This window comes from Rattus norvegicus, chromosome 4 (assembly GCF_036323735.1).
Source record: "Rattus norvegicus strain BN/NHsdMcwi chromosome 4, GRCr8, whole genome shotgun sequence".
Classification (NCBI taxonomy): Eukaryota; Metazoa; Chordata; class Mammalia; order Rodentia; family Muridae; genus Rattus; species Rattus norvegicus.
This window is the reverse complement of record NC_086022.1, coordinates 117,422,410-117,444,672: the sequence shown is the minus strand read 5'-3', so window position 1 is coordinate 117,444,672 and position 22,263 is coordinate 117,422,410. Positions and strand designations below refer to the sequence as shown.

The 22,263-nt window shown below is 50.1% G+C and overlaps 1 protein-coding gene across 7 annotated transcripts in view; it reads left to right on the top strand.

The window, feature by feature from the left end:
• Positions 1-19,567, top strand: part of Tet3 (tet methylcytosine dioxygenase 3) — a 100,390-nt gene extending 80,823 nt beyond the window's left edge. For 6 of the 7 annotated variants that reach the window (XM_063286845.1, XM_008763095.4, XM_039108717.2 and 3 more), the window contains 7 exons: positions 669-762; positions 4,159-4,367; positions 5,132-5,282; positions 7,481-7,570; positions 7,989-8,126; positions 11,146-11,482; positions 12,032-19,567. In XM_063286845.1, the coding sequence (XP_063142915.1) occupies positions 669-762; positions 4,159-4,367; positions 5,132-5,282; positions 7,481-7,570; positions 7,989-8,126; positions 11,146-11,482; positions 12,032-13,815 (2,803 nt within the window). In that variant the 3' untranslated portion in view covers positions 13,816-19,567. The remainder of the gene's footprint in view (positions 1-668; positions 763-4,158; positions 4,368-5,131; positions 5,283-7,480; positions 7,571-7,988; positions 8,127-11,145; positions 11,483-12,031) is intronic. The other variant, XR_005503660.2, reaches the window with a different exon arrangement.
• The last annotated feature ends 2,696 nt before the right edge of the window (positions 19,568-22,263 follow it).

The following is a 22,263-nucleotide window of genomic DNA, read 5'->3' as shown; positions in this document are numbered from 1 at the left end:
AGTGTGGCTATCTGCCCATCAGTCTGTATTTGCACCAGCCTTGCCCCATGTAGTTGTGTGAGGCACATCCATGGTCATAGCTGTGTCTATGGTGTGGTTGAATACTTGATGTCAGAGGCCTTTGACTCTTCAGTGCTTGGGCTTAAGCTCCCAGGAAGTGGGCATGTGCAGGGGCCTGGGAGCAGCCTTGTCCACTGTATGCCAGCCTCGGTGTTTGCTGGAGTCACTCCTAGCATCCTTTAGTCAGAGGTCAGCTGGGGAGGTTATAGAGATCGGTAAACTCACACACACACACACATGCACAAACACACACTCATTTGTTTGTTGGTTTGTATATTGACTTTACAAATAGTTAACTCAGGGGTCCTTGGCCAGCAGGGCTGAGTGCAAATGCCTGTGGGTGCAAGAGTTGGAAATATTCGGGGACTATTCTGCCTAACTGTTCTCTGCCTGAGGACAGAGGCAGGCAGGTTGAACAGGAACAGAGGAGGGGCATGTGACCCAAGGCTGGGAATCTGTATGTAAGCCCTCCAAAGCCTCTGAGCACAGAGAAGCCAGTTTCCCCCTCTCCCCTCTCTGGGCCTGAAACCCAGGCCGACGCACCCAGGCTGCTTCCTAACTAACATTGGGAATTCACTGTGCCAATGCGGCTTCTGTCTCCTCTCTAGGTATGGAGAAAAGGGGAAAGCTATTCGGATCGAGAAGGTCATCTACACGGGCAAGGAGGGGAAGAGTTCTCGAGGCTGTCCCATTGCCAAGTGGGTGAGTGCTGGGTCTGCACGGCTAAGCTATGTCTGGGTGTTTGTTCTCATTCCCTGGGCTCACATTGCCACAGAACAGGTCGCAGGGCAGGTGAGCAGGAAACAGACATTCACCATCATGGGGCCCTGTAGCCAATGACCCCTGTGGCAGCTGATCCTCTTTGCCCTACTTACATGCCAGCAGCAGACATCCTGCGCTGTCAGGAACTGTGTTAATCTTTACACTGTGTGTGACTCCTGGGTAAAAGCTGTAGACACAGGAAGGGAGGAGCCGGAGATGCGTGCGGCTGGCCTGCCCTTTATCCAGCCCTCTCCCCAGGGACTTAGGCTCCTCTTTTCTATGTGTCTGAGTGGCCAGTACTCCTGTCCCTACATGAAAGCCGGGGAAGACACCGAAGGCTGACCTACATGAGCCGAGCTGAGGACAAGATGAGGCCTTCTGATGGGTAGAACTATGAGGCTTGCTTCTTGCCAGCCCCCAAGCAGGGATCTCTAGCATCTGGGCAAGGAGAATGCCTCAGACAGACCCCAGTTCCCTCAGCCTTGCCCTTTGGGCTCACACCCAGCTCCTGAAATCATGGGTACCTGCTGCTACAAAACTAGCTTAGAGTGAGCTTGGCTCTTGGTAGCTAGTCATGGCTGGTCCATATTCAGTGCCCTAGGCACCCCGGATGCAAGCTCAGAGACCTAGAAACACAAGGTTTAACCAAGGCACAGCTGTGGTGCTACTCTTGTAGGAGTTAAGGGACAGGGGCTGGTTGAATGTTGAGTCTGGGCTACCCTGGAACACAGACATGAGCAGGGCCACAAGCATTAAGTAACCCCAAGAGAAGAAGCATTTCAGGTGAGCACCACATGGGTAAAGGCAGGAAGGCACCACATGGGTGAAGGCAGGAAGGCTGTTTGTGTAACTGACTTGGATGTCAACTGCGTAACTCGCCGTCTTTCTGTGGGATCACTCCTTGCCTCTGCCTCTCTGCGTTAAATGAAAATAACACGTCTGAACTTAAAACGTCACATACGTGTTCTCGGCACTTCCTAGTCATTATTATAGGACTTCTCCCAACAAAGGAACCTGGCCTGCTTTTTTAGAAGGTGTGAAGATATATGTGCGTCCACCCCATGGGAGGTGGCCCTTGCAGTAAAAGGTCTAATGTGGTAGGGAGATGCCTCTTCAGAAAACCCATTTGGAAAATGACATTAGTCATAGGAAAACAGCAGTCTGACCATGAGGCTTGGAGAACTCTGGTCCAGGGTCCATATGAGCAGATATGACCACCGTTATATCAGCATCTGCAGATATGACTCAGTGCCCACAATCGGTCTCCTACAATATGCCGGGAGACAGGCAACCGGTCAGAGAGTCGTGAAGCAACATTTGACCCAGTACTTACTTACCTACTCACTTACTTACTTACTTGCTTGCTTGCTTGCTTGCTTGCTTACTTACTTACTTACTTACTTTATTTATTTATTTATTTATTTATTTATTTATTTATTTATTTATTGCACTTCTGAATTTCCATGACACAAGTGATAGTTGATTGTTGGCAGGAAAGTGGGGGGTGACGTCATTGTGACCCTGCCTTAGAAGACCTCATGATCAGGGCTGTGTGTCATTTAGCATGTAAAATATTCTGTAACACTTGTGGTAAGTCATGAAACAAGATGTAACAAGCAGAACACCTGGAGAGCACAACCAGTTGTCAATTATAGACTGCATATGAGTCCACACCCGTGACATACATCAGAGCCAGGTGACAGAGGCTGAAAGTGCAGTGCGGAGGGATGAGAATATAGCTCGGTAATAGCTCACCTAGGATGTACAAGACCCTAGATACAATTCTCAGACCAACTAAATCAAGCACAAAATGTGCAGTTGGCAGGATGGTTCAGTAGATGAAGGCACTTGTACACGGGCCTTGTGGTGGGAATCCATCCCTATGTCTTACCAGGTTGACAGGACAGAACTGGTTCCTAAGTGTTGTACACAGGCCCACTACATAAATGTTAAAAAGAAAATTTTAATTAGAAAGAGCAAAAGGGTGATCTCAGGAGCTGGTGAGCATCAGGAGAGAGTAGAAGCATTGATAGTCCACGAGTGAAATTTCAACTTAATTCATTTATTGGGGTAGCAGTTCTAGACCAGTGTTCTCAACCTGTGGGTCCCGACTCCTCTGGGGATTGCACCTCAGTTATCCTGCATATCTGATATTTACGTATTCACAACAGTAGTAAAAATCCAGTTATAAAGTAGCAACAAACATAACGTTATGATTGGGGGTCACCACAGCATGAGGAACTGTATTAAATTAAAGAGTGGCAGCATTAGGAAGGAGCTCCAGAGGAGGTGGTAGCTTTATGCTGAATGAGCCTGAATCCACTGAAATGCACGCTCACCAGGTCAGAGTTTGTTTTGCACGCTCTACCATAGTAACAGGAAATGTGGTGCTTGTGCCTTATTTAAACACGGAGTTCAGGGGCTGCAGACAGTAGCTTTATTTACCACAGTGGCTTCAATGCCATTTCTGGCCTCTGGGGGCAGTGCACTACATGGCTTACATAACCTCATGAAGCATGCAAATATATACACATAAGTATTTAAATGAAGAAAAAAAAAACTTAAAGTTTTCGGCCAAGTACAATGGTGCGCACCTTTAAACCCAGCCCTCAGGAGGCAGAGGCAGGCAATCTCTGTGTTCAAGGATAGCCTGATCTACAGAGTGCGTTCAGGACCTGCTAGGACTATGTCGTCCTAAGACCTGTCTCAAAGGCCAGCACAACAGTGTGTGAAGCTCTTCATTTGCAGCTTTTCTCACAAACTAGAGAAGCTGGCTGCACAGGCCGAGGTGCCCCGTGTGGCTAAGGAGAGCCAGCTTTCGATGCACAGATGTCCCCATGGAGCCCTGACCTTGTCAGGCCCCCTTTCTTTCTTTCTTGGCATTGCCAACCCAGTCACACCTTTTTGTGTAACCCGTAGAGTGTGAGTGGCAGGTGTGACGATATCTGTCTGCAGCCTAGGTCCTTCCCTCGGATGTGTCCCACAGCGTTATACCCCGAGTGTATACACGGGTGCACAGCTCTTTCTCTGCCCAAGGGTGAAACAAGCATAGCTACGTGACACCTTCTCTGTAGACTTCCTGGATGTCATGAAATTCTTCACTGCGTTTCTGGTTCACACTTCCATTTATTCTTTTAGGTTTGCGTTGGTCACAAATGTCTTAGTCTTTGCCGTAATTATTTTTTATTTTGCTGTTTTAAAATATGTTTCTTCTTCCCTAAAGATGCTGTCCTAAAGACTCCCAGCTGCAGGTCTGTGTGGTGGTGAGGAGCACGTGCCCTGCATGCAGAGCCGTGTGGCCCTGCAGGGCAGTCGCTCAGTCCCGTGTCTCTGCAGGTGATCCGAAGACACACACTGGAGGAGAAGCTGCTGTGCCTGGTACGGCATCGGGCGGGCCACCATTGTCAGAATGCCGTGATCGTCATCTTGATCCTGGCCTGGGAGGGCATCCCTCGCAGCCTTGGAGACACCCTCTACCAGGAGCTCACCGATACCCTCCGGAAGTATGGGAACCCTACCAGCCGGAGATGTGGCCTCAATGATGAGTACGTATCAGAGTGGCGGAGGTGGTGATGGGGCCGCAGGACCAGGGTAGCAGGCACTGCTGGCTTCTGGCCTCAGCCCCAAATAGATCAACATTAACCTATTTTTATTGGCTTTTCCTACCCTTTCATTGAGATGTATTTAGTTTCGGTAAAGTTATCCTTTCAGCATATAGTTTGGAGGATTTTGTTTTATTTTTGTTGAAACAAGGTCTTGCTGTCCTGGAACGAGCCTTGTAAACCAGGCTAGCCTTGAACTCAGGGAGTTCAAAGCCTGCCTCTGGAGTGCTGAGGTTAAAGTCATGCTACACACACACACACACACACACACACACACACACACAGCAGTTTAGAGGATTTTGATATAGTCACGTCATCCAGTCAAGTTGAGAACAGGGGTCCATGAGATGGCTCAATGGGTAAAGGCAATTGCCACCGTGCCTAACAACTTTAGTTCATCCCCAGGACCAATATGATAGAAGAGAAAAAGTCCTGAAGTTGGTGCCCACATACACATGTGCACACATGTGCACACACGTACAAGCATGCATAACTCCTGTTACCTCCATCTACACCCTTCCCCCAGCCTTCAACAACCATGTGACTTTACTGTCCCTTCAGTTTTCCCCTGAAGAACATTTCTTTCAGAGAATAACCTGTACTGGGAAACATGGAGTTGTGGGGTGGAAGGAGGAGCCCTTGTTGCCAGAGGCTGGCAGTGTCAACAGAGACCACATCTGTCTCTTGGCCTGTGTTCTACATTGCAGCCGTACCTGTGCTTGCCAAGGCAAAGACCCCAACACCTGTGGTGCCTCCTTCTCCTTCGGCTGTTCATGGAGCATGTACTTCAATGGCTGCAAATACGCCCGGAGCAAGACGCCACGGAAGTTCCGCCTCACAGGAGACAATCCGAAAGAGGTGAGGAAAGCAGGGCCGGCTGGGTGCACGGCTGGCCCCCGTCACGCCTCCCCACCAGCACCCTTAACAGCCATGCAGAGAGGTAGGATTGGCGTGCCACAGCACAGATGGATAGAAAGTGTGTTACACTAGCAGGCAGTGTGAAAATCGGGGACTGCTAGCTACAGGTCCTCAGACGCTTAACCTCTTACAGGACAGCTTTAAAGGAATTACTCTGAATATCTTAGCTACAAGTGCGACCTTTCATCTGAGTTTGATCTGGTCACTTCTTTGCGGGACACCTTTTAGGGTGTAGGAATTATAGGAGGAAGGGAGACCTTCCTCTCTGTGGATGACCCTCTGAATCTGTACAGGGCTCGGTGAGGTATCCCATCCCCCACTGGGCTGGGCGGACATTGGAGTTATTCATACAGACATTTAGGCCCTTAATTCTCCATGTCCTGGTGCTCTGAGTGTGGTCCACACATACAGTCACTGGGTTCAGATTAGGCCTCTCCATGGCTTCTCACCCTGGTCTCCCTTCCAGGACCTTTCTCTTGTCCCTGTTAGAACTGAACAAGAGCCTCTGGGTCTCTTGCAGCTTCCAACAAGGTGGTAGGATCTGTGTCAGCTGAGGCCATTGCTCCATTGCGGTATCTTCTGTGCTCCGTCGTGCTGCAGTGGCTGTAGCAAGAGGTGGTCTCTTCACCTCTGCTCCCTCCCTCCTGCTTGTACTTCAGGTGTAGGGGTCAGGGCTATAGTCCCTCTGCTGGGGGGCAAGCATCTAGCCATCCTGATGACAGTCTTGGCCTTCCAGAGCTTGAGGCTCCTAGTACTGGAAGGGTTTCCCGCTCTACCAAGATCGGGGACCTCCACTGGGCACCTCTTCTGTGATCCATAGCCCATGTAACCATCGGGCTGGCTTTGCTCTTCGTGAATTAAATGAATCATTTTCAGGGACTAGAGCAATGGTTAAGAGCACTGCTCTTCCAAACGACCTGAGCTCATGTTCTAGGCTCACAGCCTCTGTAACTCCAGTTTAGGGGAGCTGACAACACCTTCTGGCTTTGGCAATTTTTCAAGCTAAAAATACTCTAATTTGATAGCTCTTTGTAAGCTAAGACCCTCTTTTTCGAAGCAGCAAATGTGGCTGCCTCAGTGGGTTGAAGAGTCCCAGAGCCCAAGACTTGCCAGGAATAAAAAGACAAAGGCTTCGTGTCTCCAAGAGCTGTCCCTGGTGCTGTAGATTGCCATGGCCTGAGCAGTTGCGTGTGCTGGGCGCACACAGGTCTCCTTATCCCAGGACCACTCCGGCAGTGTGAGCTCACTTCACAGACAGGAGTGGTCCCTCCCCAGGCCTGCTGCACTTCCCCAGCTGGAGCTTCACCTTGGAGCTGTGTTGTGGCCGACTCTGCTGGGGGCAGCATCCAGACAGCAGGCAGAGCAGTGGCCAGGGCACAGAGAGCATCGTGTTGGTTGTACTGACCGACGACGGAACCATGCTCCTGGCTTCTCTCTACACTGTGTGCTTGCTGCTACTCCTTCATAAATGCGCCATGTTTGTGTTCATGGCCTCAAATCCTGACAGGCCAGTGTAAGGCCAGAGAGGCAGCAGGAGGGCTGCAGCTACGTGATGTAAGCAGTCATCATGTGGAGCTTCCTGACACTGCAGACATCTTTGCTGGCTAGTACAGGACCCACATGGACCAACCGGGGGGCCTAGTTCATCACTACCTTGTATTTCAGGAGGCTGGGGCAGCCAAGTCTCCGAGTTTGTCTGACTCCTGGTGATGGGCTCTGGGCCAGGCCAACTGTGAATGTCCAGTGTAGGCCCTTCAGTTTCTGCTTTCTCTAGCGTGGGAATGCATATCTACACCTATCAGAAAATCCCTGCCCACCATACCACACCTATGACCCACCGCATTCAGCTCTGAAAGCAAGGCCCTGCTCTCTTGTCCTGGGCTGGACAGTGCTGCGTGTGACTGATAGAATAGCTTAGCTGTCAGGACGACTGCACCTTCCAACAGCAGCTTTTCCTGGTGAGCCTCAGTATCCCCATCTTTAAGATGGACCCAACAGAGGAATGCTGTGAAACCCTGGAACACACTTGGCTCACTGACTTCCCAGTGATCCCCCGCGATGGTTCTGGTGGGCTCAGTTCTGGCAGGAAGTTTGCCAGCTAGGGCAGCTCTGAATGTATCCACTTGCTCTTTCTGCAGGAGGAGGTGCTCCGGAATAGCTTTCAGGACCTGGCCACTGAAGTTGCTCCCCTATACAAGCGGCTGGCACCCCAGGCCTATCAGAACCAGGTACTGAAGCCAGGGCTTTTGTCTGCCATGTGCACGTTTTGCTCACATTCCCTGATGTTCCTAATGTGGCTTCATTTGTTTTTAAAGAGAGCTCAGGCTAGAGGTCTCCTGGGGCCATTGTGTGCTTTGATAAGACTCCTTACTTAGAGAGTCTACCCCACCTCCCATCTTGCCCTCCCTGGTAGTCTCTAGTGCCTCTGGCCTAGCTTCCTTTGCAGAAGACTGAGTTCCTGTCTGTCTAGGCAAGCAAGCTGAGCTAACCTAGGAGAGCGCCATTCCTTCACAGCCAGGGCCTCTCATAGCCAGGTTCACAAGACAGCTGTGATCCTTAACCTGCTTCTCAGATCTGGATCCCAGGTGCAGCCCCTGGGGCGGTCACCTAGGCTTTCTGAACAGCTGTCCTTGGCCGTTCACACAGGTGACCAATGAGGACGTGGCAATCGACTGCCGTCTGGGACTGAAGGAAGGGAGGCCCTTCTCTGGGGTCACAGCCTGCATGGACTTCTGTGCCCACGCCCACAAGGACCAACATAACCTCTACAATGGGTGCACTGTGGTAAGGAAGCCTGGGACCAGCGGAAGGAGCCAGCTGATGGGTTTACTCCTTAGAAGGAGGGAAGTAGAGTGGCTTCTTAGAGTCCTAGGTAGTGTTGGCTAGAGGGGTCTGCTCCTGCCTCTCCTCAGAGAAAACCCTCACAGTAGTAGGTGGACCAGTGACGGGAGGCATATGAGGAACCAGAGCCTCATATGTGTGAATTTAAGGAGCAACAAAACAACTAAGATAGGTTTGGGAATGAAAAATGGAAGAGTCTTCCTTGAGATGCCTGCCAGGCTGCAGGGTTGTGTAAGGAGCAGGCAGAGGGGTTTGAACAATATGAGTGGATCTGCAGAGGCATGCGTGTGCTGGACAAGATGGGAAGTCAGGGCTGACTGAGGCAGAGACACTCTCGGGGGAACTGGGATGCTACTGGCAGGACTGCAGAGACTGGGGAGACCGTAGGAGAAGGCTGGGGGCCCAGACTGACATGCTAGAAAGGGCAGGCCCTCAAGGACAGAAACAGTAAGAGGTGGGGACAGTGGGGAGCAAGAAAGCAAGAGCACCAGGAGGTCATGTGACCCCCACACTCCTGTACTCTTTACTATTAAAGATTAACTGTCAGCAGCAAAACTTTCTAAAACTTTTCATGTCTTAAAGTCTCTGCATGTGTGTGTACACAAGTGTGTCTGCACATGTGGACAGCTGTGCATGCTTGTGCATGTGAGTGTGCCTTGAGGCCAAAGGTCAATCTCTGGTGTTCCTATGAAGCTGTCTATCCCTCGAGGTTTTAGTGTTATTTTTGAGACAGACTCTTTCATTGGTTAGGCTGGGTAGCCAGTAAGATGAGATCCACCTGTGCTTGGCTTATTATGTGGGTCCTGGGGATCTAACTCCGGCCCTCCATCTTGCACAGCAGTAGCTTTATGCACTGAGCCATCTGCTTACAGAAACTTAGAGAGTTGGGGACTGGAGAGATGGTTTAGCAACTGAGAGCACTTGCTACCCTTCAAGAGACCCTCAGTTTATTTCTCAGCAAACCACTTCAGGCAATGCCACCAACTTTAGGGGATCTGGTACCCTCTTCTAGCCTTCGTGACACATACAGCATACATGCACATGGACATAAACACACACATATAATTAAAAACTTTTCTGAAATCTTTAGAGCACTACAGTCAGCATGTGATAGCCATCCCTTCTATAGCTGTGTGTCTGACCATGGCCATACATTGCTATATAAACTCCATCTACATGGGGGTCAGTCTACCTGCTGTCCTGCAGTGTGCTTTTTTTTTAATTTTTTTAAAATTTTTATTGGATTTTTTAAATTTACATGTCAAGTGTTATCCCCTTTCCCAGTTTTCCATTCATAAACCCCCTATCCTATCCCCCCGCTTCTTCTATGAGGGTGTTCCCCCACCCAACCACCTACCTTTCCTGCCTCCCCACCCTGACATTCCCCTGCATTGGGAGTCCAACCTTGGCAGGACCAAGGGCTTTCTCCTTCCACTGGTGCCCAACAAAGCCATCCTCTGCTACATATGCAGCTGGAGCCATGGGTCAGTCCATGTGTACTCTTTGGATGGTGGTTTAGTCCCTGGGAGCTCTGGTTGGTTGGTATGGTTGTTCTTATGGGATTGCAAACCCCTTCAGTTCCTTCAATCCTTTCTCTAACTCCTCCATGAGGTGTGCCTTTCTTAACCAGCTTTCTGTGTCAGTGGATGTTGAAGCTTCATGTGTAGCTCTGATATCGGCTCTTTAGCCAGTTCCCCCACAGATGGACAGTTGATGAGTCACACTTCCCATCCATATGCTATGAGGAGTCCCTGCAGCTCAGGGCAGAAATGGCTTCTTCTGGAGCGCCACCCCCTGCTCCCCGCATCGAGACAGTGACAGTCACGGGCTTTAAGTGCTTTTTAGTTTCCTGCAGCATAGGGTCCAGTCCACCTGCCTGACTCAGTGAGGTGGGCCTCTCCTAGCTAAAGAGGTTGAACATCTTCCCGTTTCTCTTGTCTCTCTCTTACATTTACTTTGTGTGTATGAGTGCTCTATCTGCATACAGAGCCTGTAGGCCAGAAGAGGGCATCAGCTCCCATTACAGATGGTTGTGAGCCACCATGTGGTGGTGTCTGGGAATTAAACTCAGGACCCTTGAAAGAGTAGCCAGTGCTCTTAACTGCAGATCCATCTCTCCAGCCCCTCTCTTGCCTCTTAATTTCACCCTTGAGGGTGCCCCAAATTTATGTCCTGTTTGACATTTTGCCATGTTTGACATTGTAAAGCCCCCAGGTGATTAGGGATAGAGATGGTCTATCTGTCCACATGTTTGACCCTCCGCTATAGTTGACCTCTGTGCTATTTATCACATGGGGTGCTAGGGAAGGGAAAGCACAAGGCTAAGGGCCAGTTGAACTTGGAATATAAGCAAGAAAAGAGGTAAATTATGGGGGCTGGAGAGATGACTCAACAGTTAAGAGCCGTGACTGTTCTTCCAGAGGTCCTGAGTTCAATTCCCAGCAACCACATGGTGGCTCACAACCATCTGTAATGGAATCTGGTGCCCTTTCCTGGTGTGTCTGAAGATAGCAACAATGTACTCATATACATTAAATAAATCTTTTTTAATGTCCTATTTCGTTACCCAAAAGTATCATATACCCATGCATGCATATGTAACTAATGTTTACAACTATTTTTTCCTGAGGTCATTTTTAATAAAATGACCTTAGAGGCAACCAAGCTGAGTGGTCAGGATTCAGGGGAAGGTATCAGTCTGTTGATATGGCGCAGTGCAGGCAAGGGTGGGCTTCCGACAGAGCTGCCTCCCTAGCCCCCCCAGCTCAGCCACATTGGGAACAGGAGATAACACAAGTGAGCGTTCTGCAAGCTGCCTCCAGGCTCTGGCTGTTAGTGTCTCGAACCTTTGCAGCAGGAGAGTGTGATGGCACAGGGAAGATGGCTGGCAGTAGGGCCGTGTGGAGGTGACGGTTTGGGGGCATGGACTCCAGTCCTATAACTTCCTTCCCTGTGTGGGCAGGTCTGCACCCTGACCAAGGAAGACAATCGCTGCGTGGGCCAGATCCCCGAGGATGAGCAGCTGCATGTGCTACCCCTGTACAAGATGGCCACCACGGATGAGTTTGGCAGTGAGGAGAACCAGAACGCAAAGGTCAGCAGTGGGGCCATCCAGGTACTCACAGCATTCCCTAGAGAGGTCCGGCGGCTGCCCGAGCCTGCCAAGTCCTGCCGCCAACGGCAGCTGGAAGCCAGGAAGGCGGCGGCCGAGAAGAAGAAGCTGCAGAAGGAGAAGCTAAGCACACCAGAGAAGATCAAGCAGGAAGCCCTGGAGTTGGCTGGAGTCACCACTGACCCAGGTAAGCAAGGGGTACCACCTCAAGGGACCTTACCCTCGCCTCATGTCACATTGGCCACTTAAGAGCAAGGTCCTGACGTGGTTCACTCTGTCCTTCAGAACGACATTCTGTGAAGCACCCTGGACAGAGCAGTCGGCTGCTCTTACGTGTCTAGGACAGAGGCCATTGTTGTAGAGCCAACAGGTGGGAAGTGGGCTGTGAGTACCTGAGCTTCAGTCCTCCGGGCAGCAGTTCCTGCTGCAACTCCACACCCACACTTGGGGAAAATGGGCTTCAGCTGAAATGGAGGCATTTTCTGGGGTCAGTGGTGGTGGAGAAGACATAGACTCTGCACAAGCCGTGTCTCTGCACCTTGGGAGTCTTAAGTGGGGAGCCCAGGGAGCGAGTCCAGGCCAGGCTTGAGCTCGCCTCAGCACTTCATCCATCTTGCCTCTCCAGAAAGAACACTTCTCAGGCACGGAAGGAGGCCCCGCCTCTGCCCTCTGCACCAGATCTAGCTAGGCTGTTGGCGTATGCCTCACCTCCTACTTTCCCTTCTGCCTTCCCCAGGCCTGTCTCTGCAGGGTGGATTGCCCCAGCAAACCCTGAAGCCCTCCCTCAAGGTGGAGCCTCAGAACCACTTTAGCTCCTTCAAGTACAGCGGCAATGCTGTGGTGGAGAGCTACTCGGTGCTGGGCAGCTGCCGGCCCTCTGACCCCTACAGTATGAGCAGCGTGTATTCCTATCACTCACGCTACGCACAGCCTGGCCTGGCCTCCGTCAACGGCTTCCACTCCAAGTACACACTTCCTTCCTTCGGCTACTATGGCTTCCCATCTAGCAACCCTGTCTTCCCCTCCCAGTTCTTGGGTCCCAGTGCCTGGGGACACGGGGGCGGCGGAGGCAGTTTTGAAAAGAAGCCAGACCTCCATGCTCTACACAACAGCCTGAACCCGGCCTACGGTGGTGCTGAGTTTGCCGAGCTGCCTGGCCAGGCTGTTTCCACAGACAACCACCACCCCGCCCCTCACCACCAGCAGCCTGCTTACCCAGGCCCCAAGGAATATCTGCTACCCAAGGTCCCCCAGCTCCACCCAGCATCCAGGGACCCCTCTCCCTTCGCTCAGAGCTCCGGTTGCTATAACAGATCCATCAAGCAAGAGCCAGTCGACCCTCTGACCCAGGCTGAGGCCGTACCCAGAGACTCTGGTAAGATGAGTAGAACGCCCTTGCCTGAAGCATCTCAGAATGGAGGACCCGGTCATCTGTGGGGACAGTACTCAGGAGGCCCAAGCATGTCCCCAAAGAGGACTAACAGTGTAGGTGGCAACTGGGGAGTGTTCCCTTCAGGGGAAAGCCCCACCATTGTTCCCGACAAGCTCAATTCTTTTGGGGCCAGCTGTCTCACCCCTTCACACTTCCCAGATAGCCAGTGGGGACTGTTCACTGGTGAAGGTCAGCAGTCAGCCCCGCATCCCGGAGGACGGCTTCGAGGCAAGCCATGGAGCCCTTGCAAGTTTGGGAATGGTACCTCGGCCTTGTCTGGTCCCAGCCTGCCTGAGAAGCCATGGGGGATGGGAGCAGGGGATTTCAACTCCTCCCTGAAAGGTGGCCCTGGGTTCCAAGACAAGTTGTGGAATCCTGTGAAGGTGGAGGAGGGCAGGATTCCCACACCAGGGGCCAACCAGCTGGAGAAAGCCTGGCAGGCCTTTGGCATGCCCTTGAGCTCCAACGAGAAGCTATTTGGGGCCCTGAAGTCAGAGGAGAAGCTATGGGATCCCTTCAGTCTGGAGGAGGGGACAGCTGAGGAGCCCCTCAGCAAGGGGGTGGTGAAGGAAGAGAAGACTGGGCCTGGGGTGGAAGAGGACGAGGAGGAGCTGTGGTCGGACAGTGAACACAACTTCCTGGACGAGAACATAGGTGGTGTGGCTGTGGCCCCCGCCCACTGCTCCATCCTCATTGAGTGTGCCCGTCGAGAGCTACATGCCACCACACCACTCAAAAAACCCAACCGCTGCCACCCCACCCGCATCTCGCTGGTCTTCTACCAGCACAAGAACCTCAACCAGCCCAACCATGGGCTGGCGCTTTGGGAGGCCAAGATGAAGCAGCTGGCGGAACGAGCGCGGCAGCGGCAAGAGGAGGCCGCACGCCTGGGCCTGGGCCAGCAGGAGGCCAAGCTCTATGGGAAGAAGCGAAAATGGGGGGGTGCTATGGTGGCTGAGCCCCAGCACAAAGAAAAGAAGGGGGCTGTTCCTACCCGGCAGGCACTGGCCATGCCCACAGACTCGGCAGTCACCGTGTCCTCTTACGCCTACACAAAGGTCACTGGCCCCTACAGCCGCTGGATCTAGGTGCCAGGAGCCAGCGTACCTCAGCGTCGGGCCCGGCCCGAGCTGCTCTGTGGTGCTTTTGCCCTCATGCCCGGGGGCGGGTTGGGGGTGCAGAAGTCTCTCTATATCTACATATATGGATACGCTTATCATATATATGTATTTATGGTCCAAACCTCAGAACTGACCCGCCCTCCCTCCTCTATTTCCCCAGCACTTTGAAGAAACTACGGCTGTCGGGTGATTTTTTTTTTTTTTTGATCTTAATATTTATATCTCCACGTTGTTTTATTTTTTTTCCCCTTGTTTTGGGGGGCTTTTATTTTCCTTTTGTTTTTAAAATTTTATCCTTGTATATCACAATAATGGAAAGAAAGTTTATAGTGTCCTTTCACAAAGGAGCGTAGTTTTAAATTCCATTTAAAATACGTATTTATTGGATTTTTTAAAGCGACAATAGTAATGGGTTACAGGTGGGCAGAACAGGCCGGCAGCACTTCCTGCCTGTCGAGCCTAGCCTCCTGGGAGCTGCAGTTTCTCCCAGCCATCTGCCCCCACAAACCAAGGTTAGCATGGAGCCCTGGTCTATCCCTTTCCGCAGGCTAGGGAGCCTTTGGGACCACCCCGTTCTCCTCTGTGGAACGGGGGAAGCTGCAGACATCTGGGGGCCTGGCCTGAAGATGCTGGTGTTAGATGTCCCCAGAAACCAGGTTGGAAGTAGACAGCTTCAAGCTTGCTAGTCTCCACACTGAATCCTCTCTGTCCGTTATTTATCAAGTCATATGATGTCCTGGTTCGCTAGGCAGCACCTCAAGCTGGAGCAGGAGTCGAGAGGCTCCTAGGAGCCCTTCTCGTCCCGTTGATAAAGCTGGTGAGTATTGGGCGGAAGGGAGCTTAGTGGCAATTTTCTTTAAAATCGCCCCAAAGTTTGTCGATACTGAAAAAGGGCTACTGTATCTTTAGAAACGAGAAGTTGAACCCAAGCTGTGAAGAGCCAGTGTGCTGTGTGGCGCTCTGCGGGGCGCTCTCTGCGGTGCTGTGTGTGCGGTGCTGGAACCTGGTGCTGTAGTGTTGTGCTGGGACTTTTCTGACCCTCAGGGCAGGTGGCATCCTGCCAGAGCTCAGCAAGCCAGTGTGATGGCAGGTCACGCATCGGCCTTATTCCTGGATCTTCACACGGGACGATGGTGCAGTCCTCCCAGCCCTCGCAGGGTATGGCCTACACTTCATTTAAAGTGCCAGGGTCAGGCGTTTTCAAACAGGTTGCTATGCTTTTCCTCCTTCGAGGGGGCCAGTTCTCCAGTGGATCTTTCCTCTCCTCCCTCTCCCCTCTCCGCCTCCCCTGTAACACGCCCGTTCTAAAATCCTGGTGCATCCATTCAGCTCTTTGAAAATGAGAAATGTTGGTGCTTTAATTTCTGTGACATCGACGAGAGAGAGAGGTCGGGCCTGACAGGTGGAGGTGGTGCTTGTCCGCAGCAGGTCAGTCCTCATGGAGGGTTTGTTCTCAGATGTCTTTGGCCGTGTTGTCAGGCCGCTCGTGAGGACGTGTGTGGTGAGTGGGGGGAGGCTTCATCAGGACACACACAGAGTGGCAGCCAAGCCCTGAGACAGTTATCTCGTGGTCATAGCCAGGTTTGGTCTTCATAAACTGAGCGTAGCAATCCCGTGACAATTCGGAAGGCAAGTCCGAGTCCCCAAGCTTCGTGTGGTGCCTTGTGCCAGAGCCAAGAGCCGAGCGGCCGGGTGTTGACTAGAGCCCTTCGGAAGCGCTGGCAGAGAGTGGCGAAAAGGTGTCCTGAGCATTTTTTTTTTTTTTTGTGGTCTGGTTTTAACTGTAAATAGTGAAAAGATTTTTTTAAGCACTTTTGCCTAGATTTAAACAGCAACTTGAAAAGAATAAAAAAGTACATTTTAACATGTAATTGTGGGAGAAACTGTAAATAGTAGTTGAATATTTAATGCTTTGTCAATCCACCTTTACCATATTCTGTAAAGTGGCAATTATTTTACAGGACAAAAAAATGAAATTATTATTGCTTTTGAAATAAATACCCAAGAGCTTATCAGGACTTAGAATTATTCAGAATTCAGATTTATAGGAAAGCCTCTGACCCTCTGTTTGACAAGCTAAAGAGGCGGAGTCTTTAAGGCGCATGCTAATTTTCTAGTTTTGAGGGAGAGCTGGGTCCTTTAAATGCTATTTTGCCTAAATCGCATCAGTGCTTTTCCGCAGGTCTCATCTGACTCCGTGCTTAGGTAGATGCGGGGGTGCCTTGAAAAACTTCATTTTAAAGAATCTTAAATAGTGATAATTGTACAAAGCATTTGGAGAATGTGACCGCATATGCGGCCCATGGAAGCCCCAGGTTGGCTGTTGGCTTGCAAGGTCCTGAGCGTGGCCCAGGCGATCCTGTTGTCGGCAGTGTGTGGATCTCTCTGACGTGTATTCAGTATGCTCCAATCCTCCTCACCCTTTGGTAGCAAAGCCATTAGATGAAGAATGGAGAAACCAGTACAAGCTAAAAAAGCATGTGATGTCTATCCCCCAAGCCTGCACAGCCTCGTTCATAAGCTCTGGGCCAGGAAACAGGCTGCCGTGAGGTGAGGCAGGAGGTGCTCCACGTTGGCCTTTCGGGTCCTAGCGAGCTCTGTTTCAGGGCTCAGGGCTGTAGCTGTGCTTGAGCCCGTGCTGATTTTCACACACTACATATATAACCTACCTCAAATCTGTCGTTGAAATGAGCATGCTTTAGACGTGTATTTAAGACGTAACTATGCACAGTTCTATATCCCCCATCCCTTGCTGCTGAAGGCTTCTTAAAGAGAAAAATCAAATTTTTTATTTTTACTGGCACTATCATTTTTTTAAGTCCTGAAGATGATTGACAAGACATTTTTATCATGAGAAGAAAAATTAAAAAAAATAAAAAATAAAGCCATTGCAACTCAAGAACCTGACGGCATGAGCGAGTTCCAAGAGTAGCGTTTTAACTAGGGAGATGATGGCTTCGGAGTCTGCTCCCTGTGTGCCCGTCCGTCTGTCCGTCCGTCTCCACGGTCCACATGCAGTGCAAGCGTTTGATGCCCCACCCCCAGCTTTCTTTGTTCTTTGTTTTTCTTCTCCCTGCCTGCTGTGTGCAAGAGGACTTTCGAAGTTCTAACCCGAGAGATTTTCTTTTAGACTATGTCATTCTGCAACAGGATCTGACAGGATAACTGGTGCTAGCTGGAGAAACCACCCGTCAGTAGCCCCGCTGAGGGTGTCACGTGGATTTGGGGGAGGGGGTTAGTTTGAAGTCTGGTCTTCAGTGGGGGCTGAGCACCCCAGCCCAGCCCTCCCGGGTGCTGCTTTGCTTTTTTGCTCTGGTGGCCCTGGTACATGGGAAGGGATTCTGCCTTCTCTGGCCCTCCCGCCTGCTGCTTAAGGAAGCAGTAGTTTGCAGAGCAAGGGGTTGTTCGCGTGCTAAATGGTAAGGACAGACATAGCAGAGCTTTGTGGCTCCGTAGCTAATGGCAGTGGATGTGTGAGCGTGGTTGACAGTAGCTGAAAACCCAGTGTCACAGAGCGAGGAGACGTGGCTGCCTCAGATGTCAAAGCAAGGCCAAGCTGGTGGAAAACTGATGTATCCCTGATGTGCCTCAACCAGTCTCTTTCCTTTTGTTACTCAAGTGTGTTTTCTGGACTTGGAAGCATTTTTATGAATTGAAATGGTCTAATAAATGGTGCTATGGTGTTTCAATGTGACTGTCCCTGATCTCGTCTCCCTGAGGTGCTATCAACGTTTGAAACCACAACCAACCAAAAAAACGAGGTGGGCTCCGTCTCTCGGCTTTTCTTTCCTCTTTTGGTGCTGTCTTTGTAGACCTCTGTTTACCGCGCTGTGTCTGCTCTGAGCAGCGTCCTGGGTCTGGTGTTTTGTTGTTCCCCTTGGTGTTCAAAGCTAGGCTCACGGAGGAGGCAGCTTGTTCCGTGCAAGGACAGCAGTGGCCCTCCTGTCTGGGCGGGCACTGTGGGTTTGTCTATCTTCTTAGGCCAGATTAGAAAGGGGATGGTGGCTTTGAGAAGGAGAGGCAGGACCCCTGCCACTTCTTGTACATCAGGTATTCTCCTGTGTCCCAGGGTGCTAACCCTCGAGGGGGACAGGCTGTGGTCCAGGGGCAGCACCTTTACCTGGCCCCCGCAGGGATGGGATGGGCAAGACTTTGGGTTCTTGCTGCTCATTGGTAGCTCCTGGTGCTCAGACTAAAGGCAGGTGCTTTTTTTTGTCCCTCATTGCCACCAAGGCCGCTTTTAGTTGGTGCTAAACCTCTCCCCGTGTCCACATAAGCTGACGTAAAGTTTAAGAACTCGACAGGAAGCTCCATTTTTACATCATCCACTGTCACAATTTTTTTTTTTAAAAAATACCTCAAAAACAGGACATTGTGACAACTTAGATTCCATGAGGGTATGATACTCACAGGCTGTCAGTGGGCTGACTTCCTTGACCGAGACACATCTGGGGTCGCTCTGTGACATCTGGGGTCGCTCTGTCCATTCCTGAGCAGTAAAATGGCAGAGTGCCGAAGGGAAGTAGTGTGGTTAGATTTTTTTTTTTTCAGTTATCTTAAGTTTTGCTTTTGAATAAAATGTGAATCTCCTCTGTCCATCTCATTGAGCTTTCTGTCATGGTTGCTGTCCTTTGAAACCCTTCGCAACACCTGGTTCATCTGCTGTCCTACCAGGCCAACTTCACCACATACCCTGGACCAAACTAACACTTTTGAGGTGCACACCTCAGCCCAGGCTCATAGCCCACTCCTACCCATCTGCAAATAGTTGCTTCCAGGAGCGCCGCCTTCCTGAGAGGGCAAAGCAATAGGCTTCTCACCTGAGGGAAGACCTCAGCACAGAAGCCAGGTTCTGGCTTCGTGCCTGAGGATCAGTGAGCTGTTCAGCCTGCTCCTCGCTTGCTTCTGTTCTGATATCAGGGATGCTTTCTGTAGGCTGTCAGTCATGCTCCCCTCGCTCTGACGGCTCGTCATTCAGGGGGAACCCTCACTCCTCACATGGGGACAGATATAATTGGCTCATCTGGACATCCTAAATTTTCTTGATTCCAATATAGATTTGTTTTTATTTTTTTCTTTTTCTTTTGGGGGTAGGGGGAGAGAGACAGGAGTGATGTCATTTATTGTTCTTGTGTTTAAAAAAGCAAGGACCGGCTGTCTCACAGCATACTAATGCTTTAGACTTGATCTAGAACCCTTGTACCTTTTGGATGTGTTTTATTTCTTATCTCTTTGAATTCCTGTTTGGTTACCTGGCTTCCAATGGAGGTGAACTTAACAACCATACTTGAATATTCCGTCTTGACTTTGTAAACTGTGGCTACTTGAAATGAAGTTTATCTGGGGTTGATGGATGAATGGTAGGTTTTTGCAATGTCTCAAGGCAATAGGATGTGTATTATTAAACTGTAGATATCTTAGTACAGTAAATTTATGCTGATAATTTTATTTTGTATAATTTTTACCTTTTTGTTAATATTTTCCTTCCAGTTTATTGGTTTGTCTCCTGAGCTACCGCCTTCCTTCCCCTTTCCTTCTCCCCCAGTGTTTCAGTAAATTTAATTTAGGGTGCCTAGAAATTGCAAGTATGTATCCTTTTTTGATTTGTATTTTATTATAATTTACACAAACAACTGGGTTTGTGAACTGTATTACTCCTGGCATCTTTAAAATATTGTGGGTGTTTTAATAAATTTTATATTTATTTTTTGCACTCAAATTCTGTGTGAGCTTTTTTCTTTCCCCTCACCTTGAACCAGAACTAACTTGTGACATAAGGTACCCTGTAGTCTTGCCCTTCTGAAATACATTATAGAGATCTAAATGGGGCCTGACAGGGCAGTGAGGGACCTGGCATCTGAGTAGATGGGGTCACAGACCATGCTGTGGAGCAGCTAGCCCTCATCAGCCCTGGTTCTGCTTTGTCCCCTCTCCTGTCGATCTGGATTCCTGTCCACACTCCCACCTCACAGCTACTAAGGCCACTGCATTTTGCTGGGTTCTGATGGCTCTGACGCAGTCCGGTCAGTCAGGTCATGAGGTGCAAAGCTGGACCCCAGGCTGCCGTACCTGTGGCAAACTGGGGATGTCTTCAGTCCAGTTCTGGTGGTGGCTGGGTTTGTGGGGAATTCTGAGCTGAGGAGGATAAAAGGACAAGAAGCTGCCCTCTTCTCCCATCCTCTGCCTGAAATGTCCTACCAAGCAGATCTAGCACCAGAAATGAGCTACCCAGCAGACTAAAAACCAATCGGTTTTGTTTTGAATTTCTGTAGAGGAACCCTTTAGAAATGAAGTGGCATGCTGTCCAAGTTTCCGTATAGACATCATGCACCACATGCCTGGCATCCTCAGGCGGAAGGGAGTGTGGGATCCCCTAGAACTAGAGTTACAGGTAGTTGTAAACTTCTATGTGGGTGCTGGGGATTGAACCCAGGTCCTCTGGAAGAGCAGCCAGTACTGTTAACCACTGATCTATCTCTTCAGTGTCCCTGCCTCCACCCCTTTGCTGTCTTTCTGCTTCCAATAGCATTTAAAGTTTGCCTGAGTTTCTCATTTACCTCATCCTCCTGGCCTAGCCTGATCTTCGTTTTTTGTTGTTGGTTTTGTTGTTTGTTTGTTTGTTTTTTTATCACCCCTATCTAGCTATACTACTTGGTCAACAACTTTATTAAAAGTTCTGCTGGTGGTGGGACCAGAGAGATGGCTCAGCAGTTAAGAACACTTGCTGTCCATTCAGAGAACCTGAGTTCTTAGCACCCACATTAGGCAGCATACAATTGTCTAACTCAAGCTCCCAAGGATTGAGTGTTCGGGTTTTGCTTCTCTGAGGGTTTAGGGATGTTATGATCTGTAGATACTGCAGGAAGTCATTAGTTTTTGTTTTGTTCTGTTTTGTTTTTCTTTCCTTTTTTCTTTTTTTCGGAGCTGGGGACCGAACTCAGGGTCTTGCGGTTGCTAGGCAAGCGCTCTACCACTGAGCTAAATCCCCAACCCCCATTAGTTTTAATACTATTAGCACAGCAGTTCTCAGCCTGTGCCTTTCCACAGGAGCCGCCTAAGACACAGGTACACTGGGGTCACTACAACATGAACTACATTAAAGGGTCACAGCGTTAGGAAAGATAAGAACCACTTATTTAACAGGGTAATGGTAATAGGTTCTCTCCTGAGACCTGTGACCTAGCTAACCAGATTTTTGGCCTCATTAGCAGTACCAGACATGGGTTCTGTCTCATGAGCCAACCGGAAAGCAGCTGGTTACCCCATCCATGACAGTCTTACTACCCCTGTACCGTGAGTGTATTCTCCTTGCCAGGCTAGTTGTAGGGTTCACAGCTGGGTGATTGCTTTGCTCCTCCAGCAGCCTCCCTAGTGGCACTGTGAAAGCAAGTCACTTGGGACGAAGCTTCCAGGTGAGTGCCAGTTTGATTTTTCCCATGTTGTTCGATTCAAGTATGTGGTGTGTTAACCATTAGGGTATTACCGTCAAGTGCTGCAGGGTAACGGGAACATTAACTGTAGCCTATGCTCGGGGACCTGTGAAACTCCATGGCCAACACGTTAAAAACCTCAGCCGGTCAACATGCAGAGAATAAAACCACACACACCCCCAAACGCACATCTATGTACTCGACCCGAGGATCTTTGTGGAAGAGGGAATGGAAAGGTTGTGGCCAGGAGTGGCAGGTCATTTCAAGGAAAGGTGTTTTTCAGACCCAGAAGAGCACCTAAGCATATAAACCCAATGGCAGCTGTGACAGCATGCACGAGATCTGCACAGGCTCAAGCTTCAAAAACCCCCGGCATGAAAAGGCCCTGGCAAAAAGCTGGGAGAAGGAGAGGCCATTCCCTTTAATGACATGACCTCACTCCCAAGGGTAGTCAATGGGCAACACAAACTGGACTTGATGGGAAGAGAACAGTTGAGAGGGTGGAGGAGAGCATGTAGGCGAGGTCAGGGAAGGGGGTTGATATGAAGTTCTCAAACAATTGATAAGATCGTATTTTAGAAGTTTTTTTTTAAAAGATTTATTCATTTATTATACATAAGTACCCTGTAGCTGTCTTCACACACCAGAAGAGGGCATCAGATCTCTTTACAGATGGCTGTGAGCCACCATCTGGTTGCTGGGAATTGAACTCAGGACCTCTGGAAGAGCAGTCGGTGCTCTTAACCACTGAGCCATCTCTCCAGCCCAATATTTTAGAAGTTTTGCTGCTGGCCCTGCAGGCTGCCTAGTCGCCTCACCTGAAGTACTCTGCAAAGATGAGACCCTCATCATCCTGAAGAGACCAGAAGAGGAGTCCAGTCCTCACAACCAGTGCTAGTTCTGTTGGCACTCTCCCCACCCTCCACCCCCAGAATACTAGATAAAGACTGGGAAAATCGTGTCCAGCTCCAGATGTGTCTAGCCC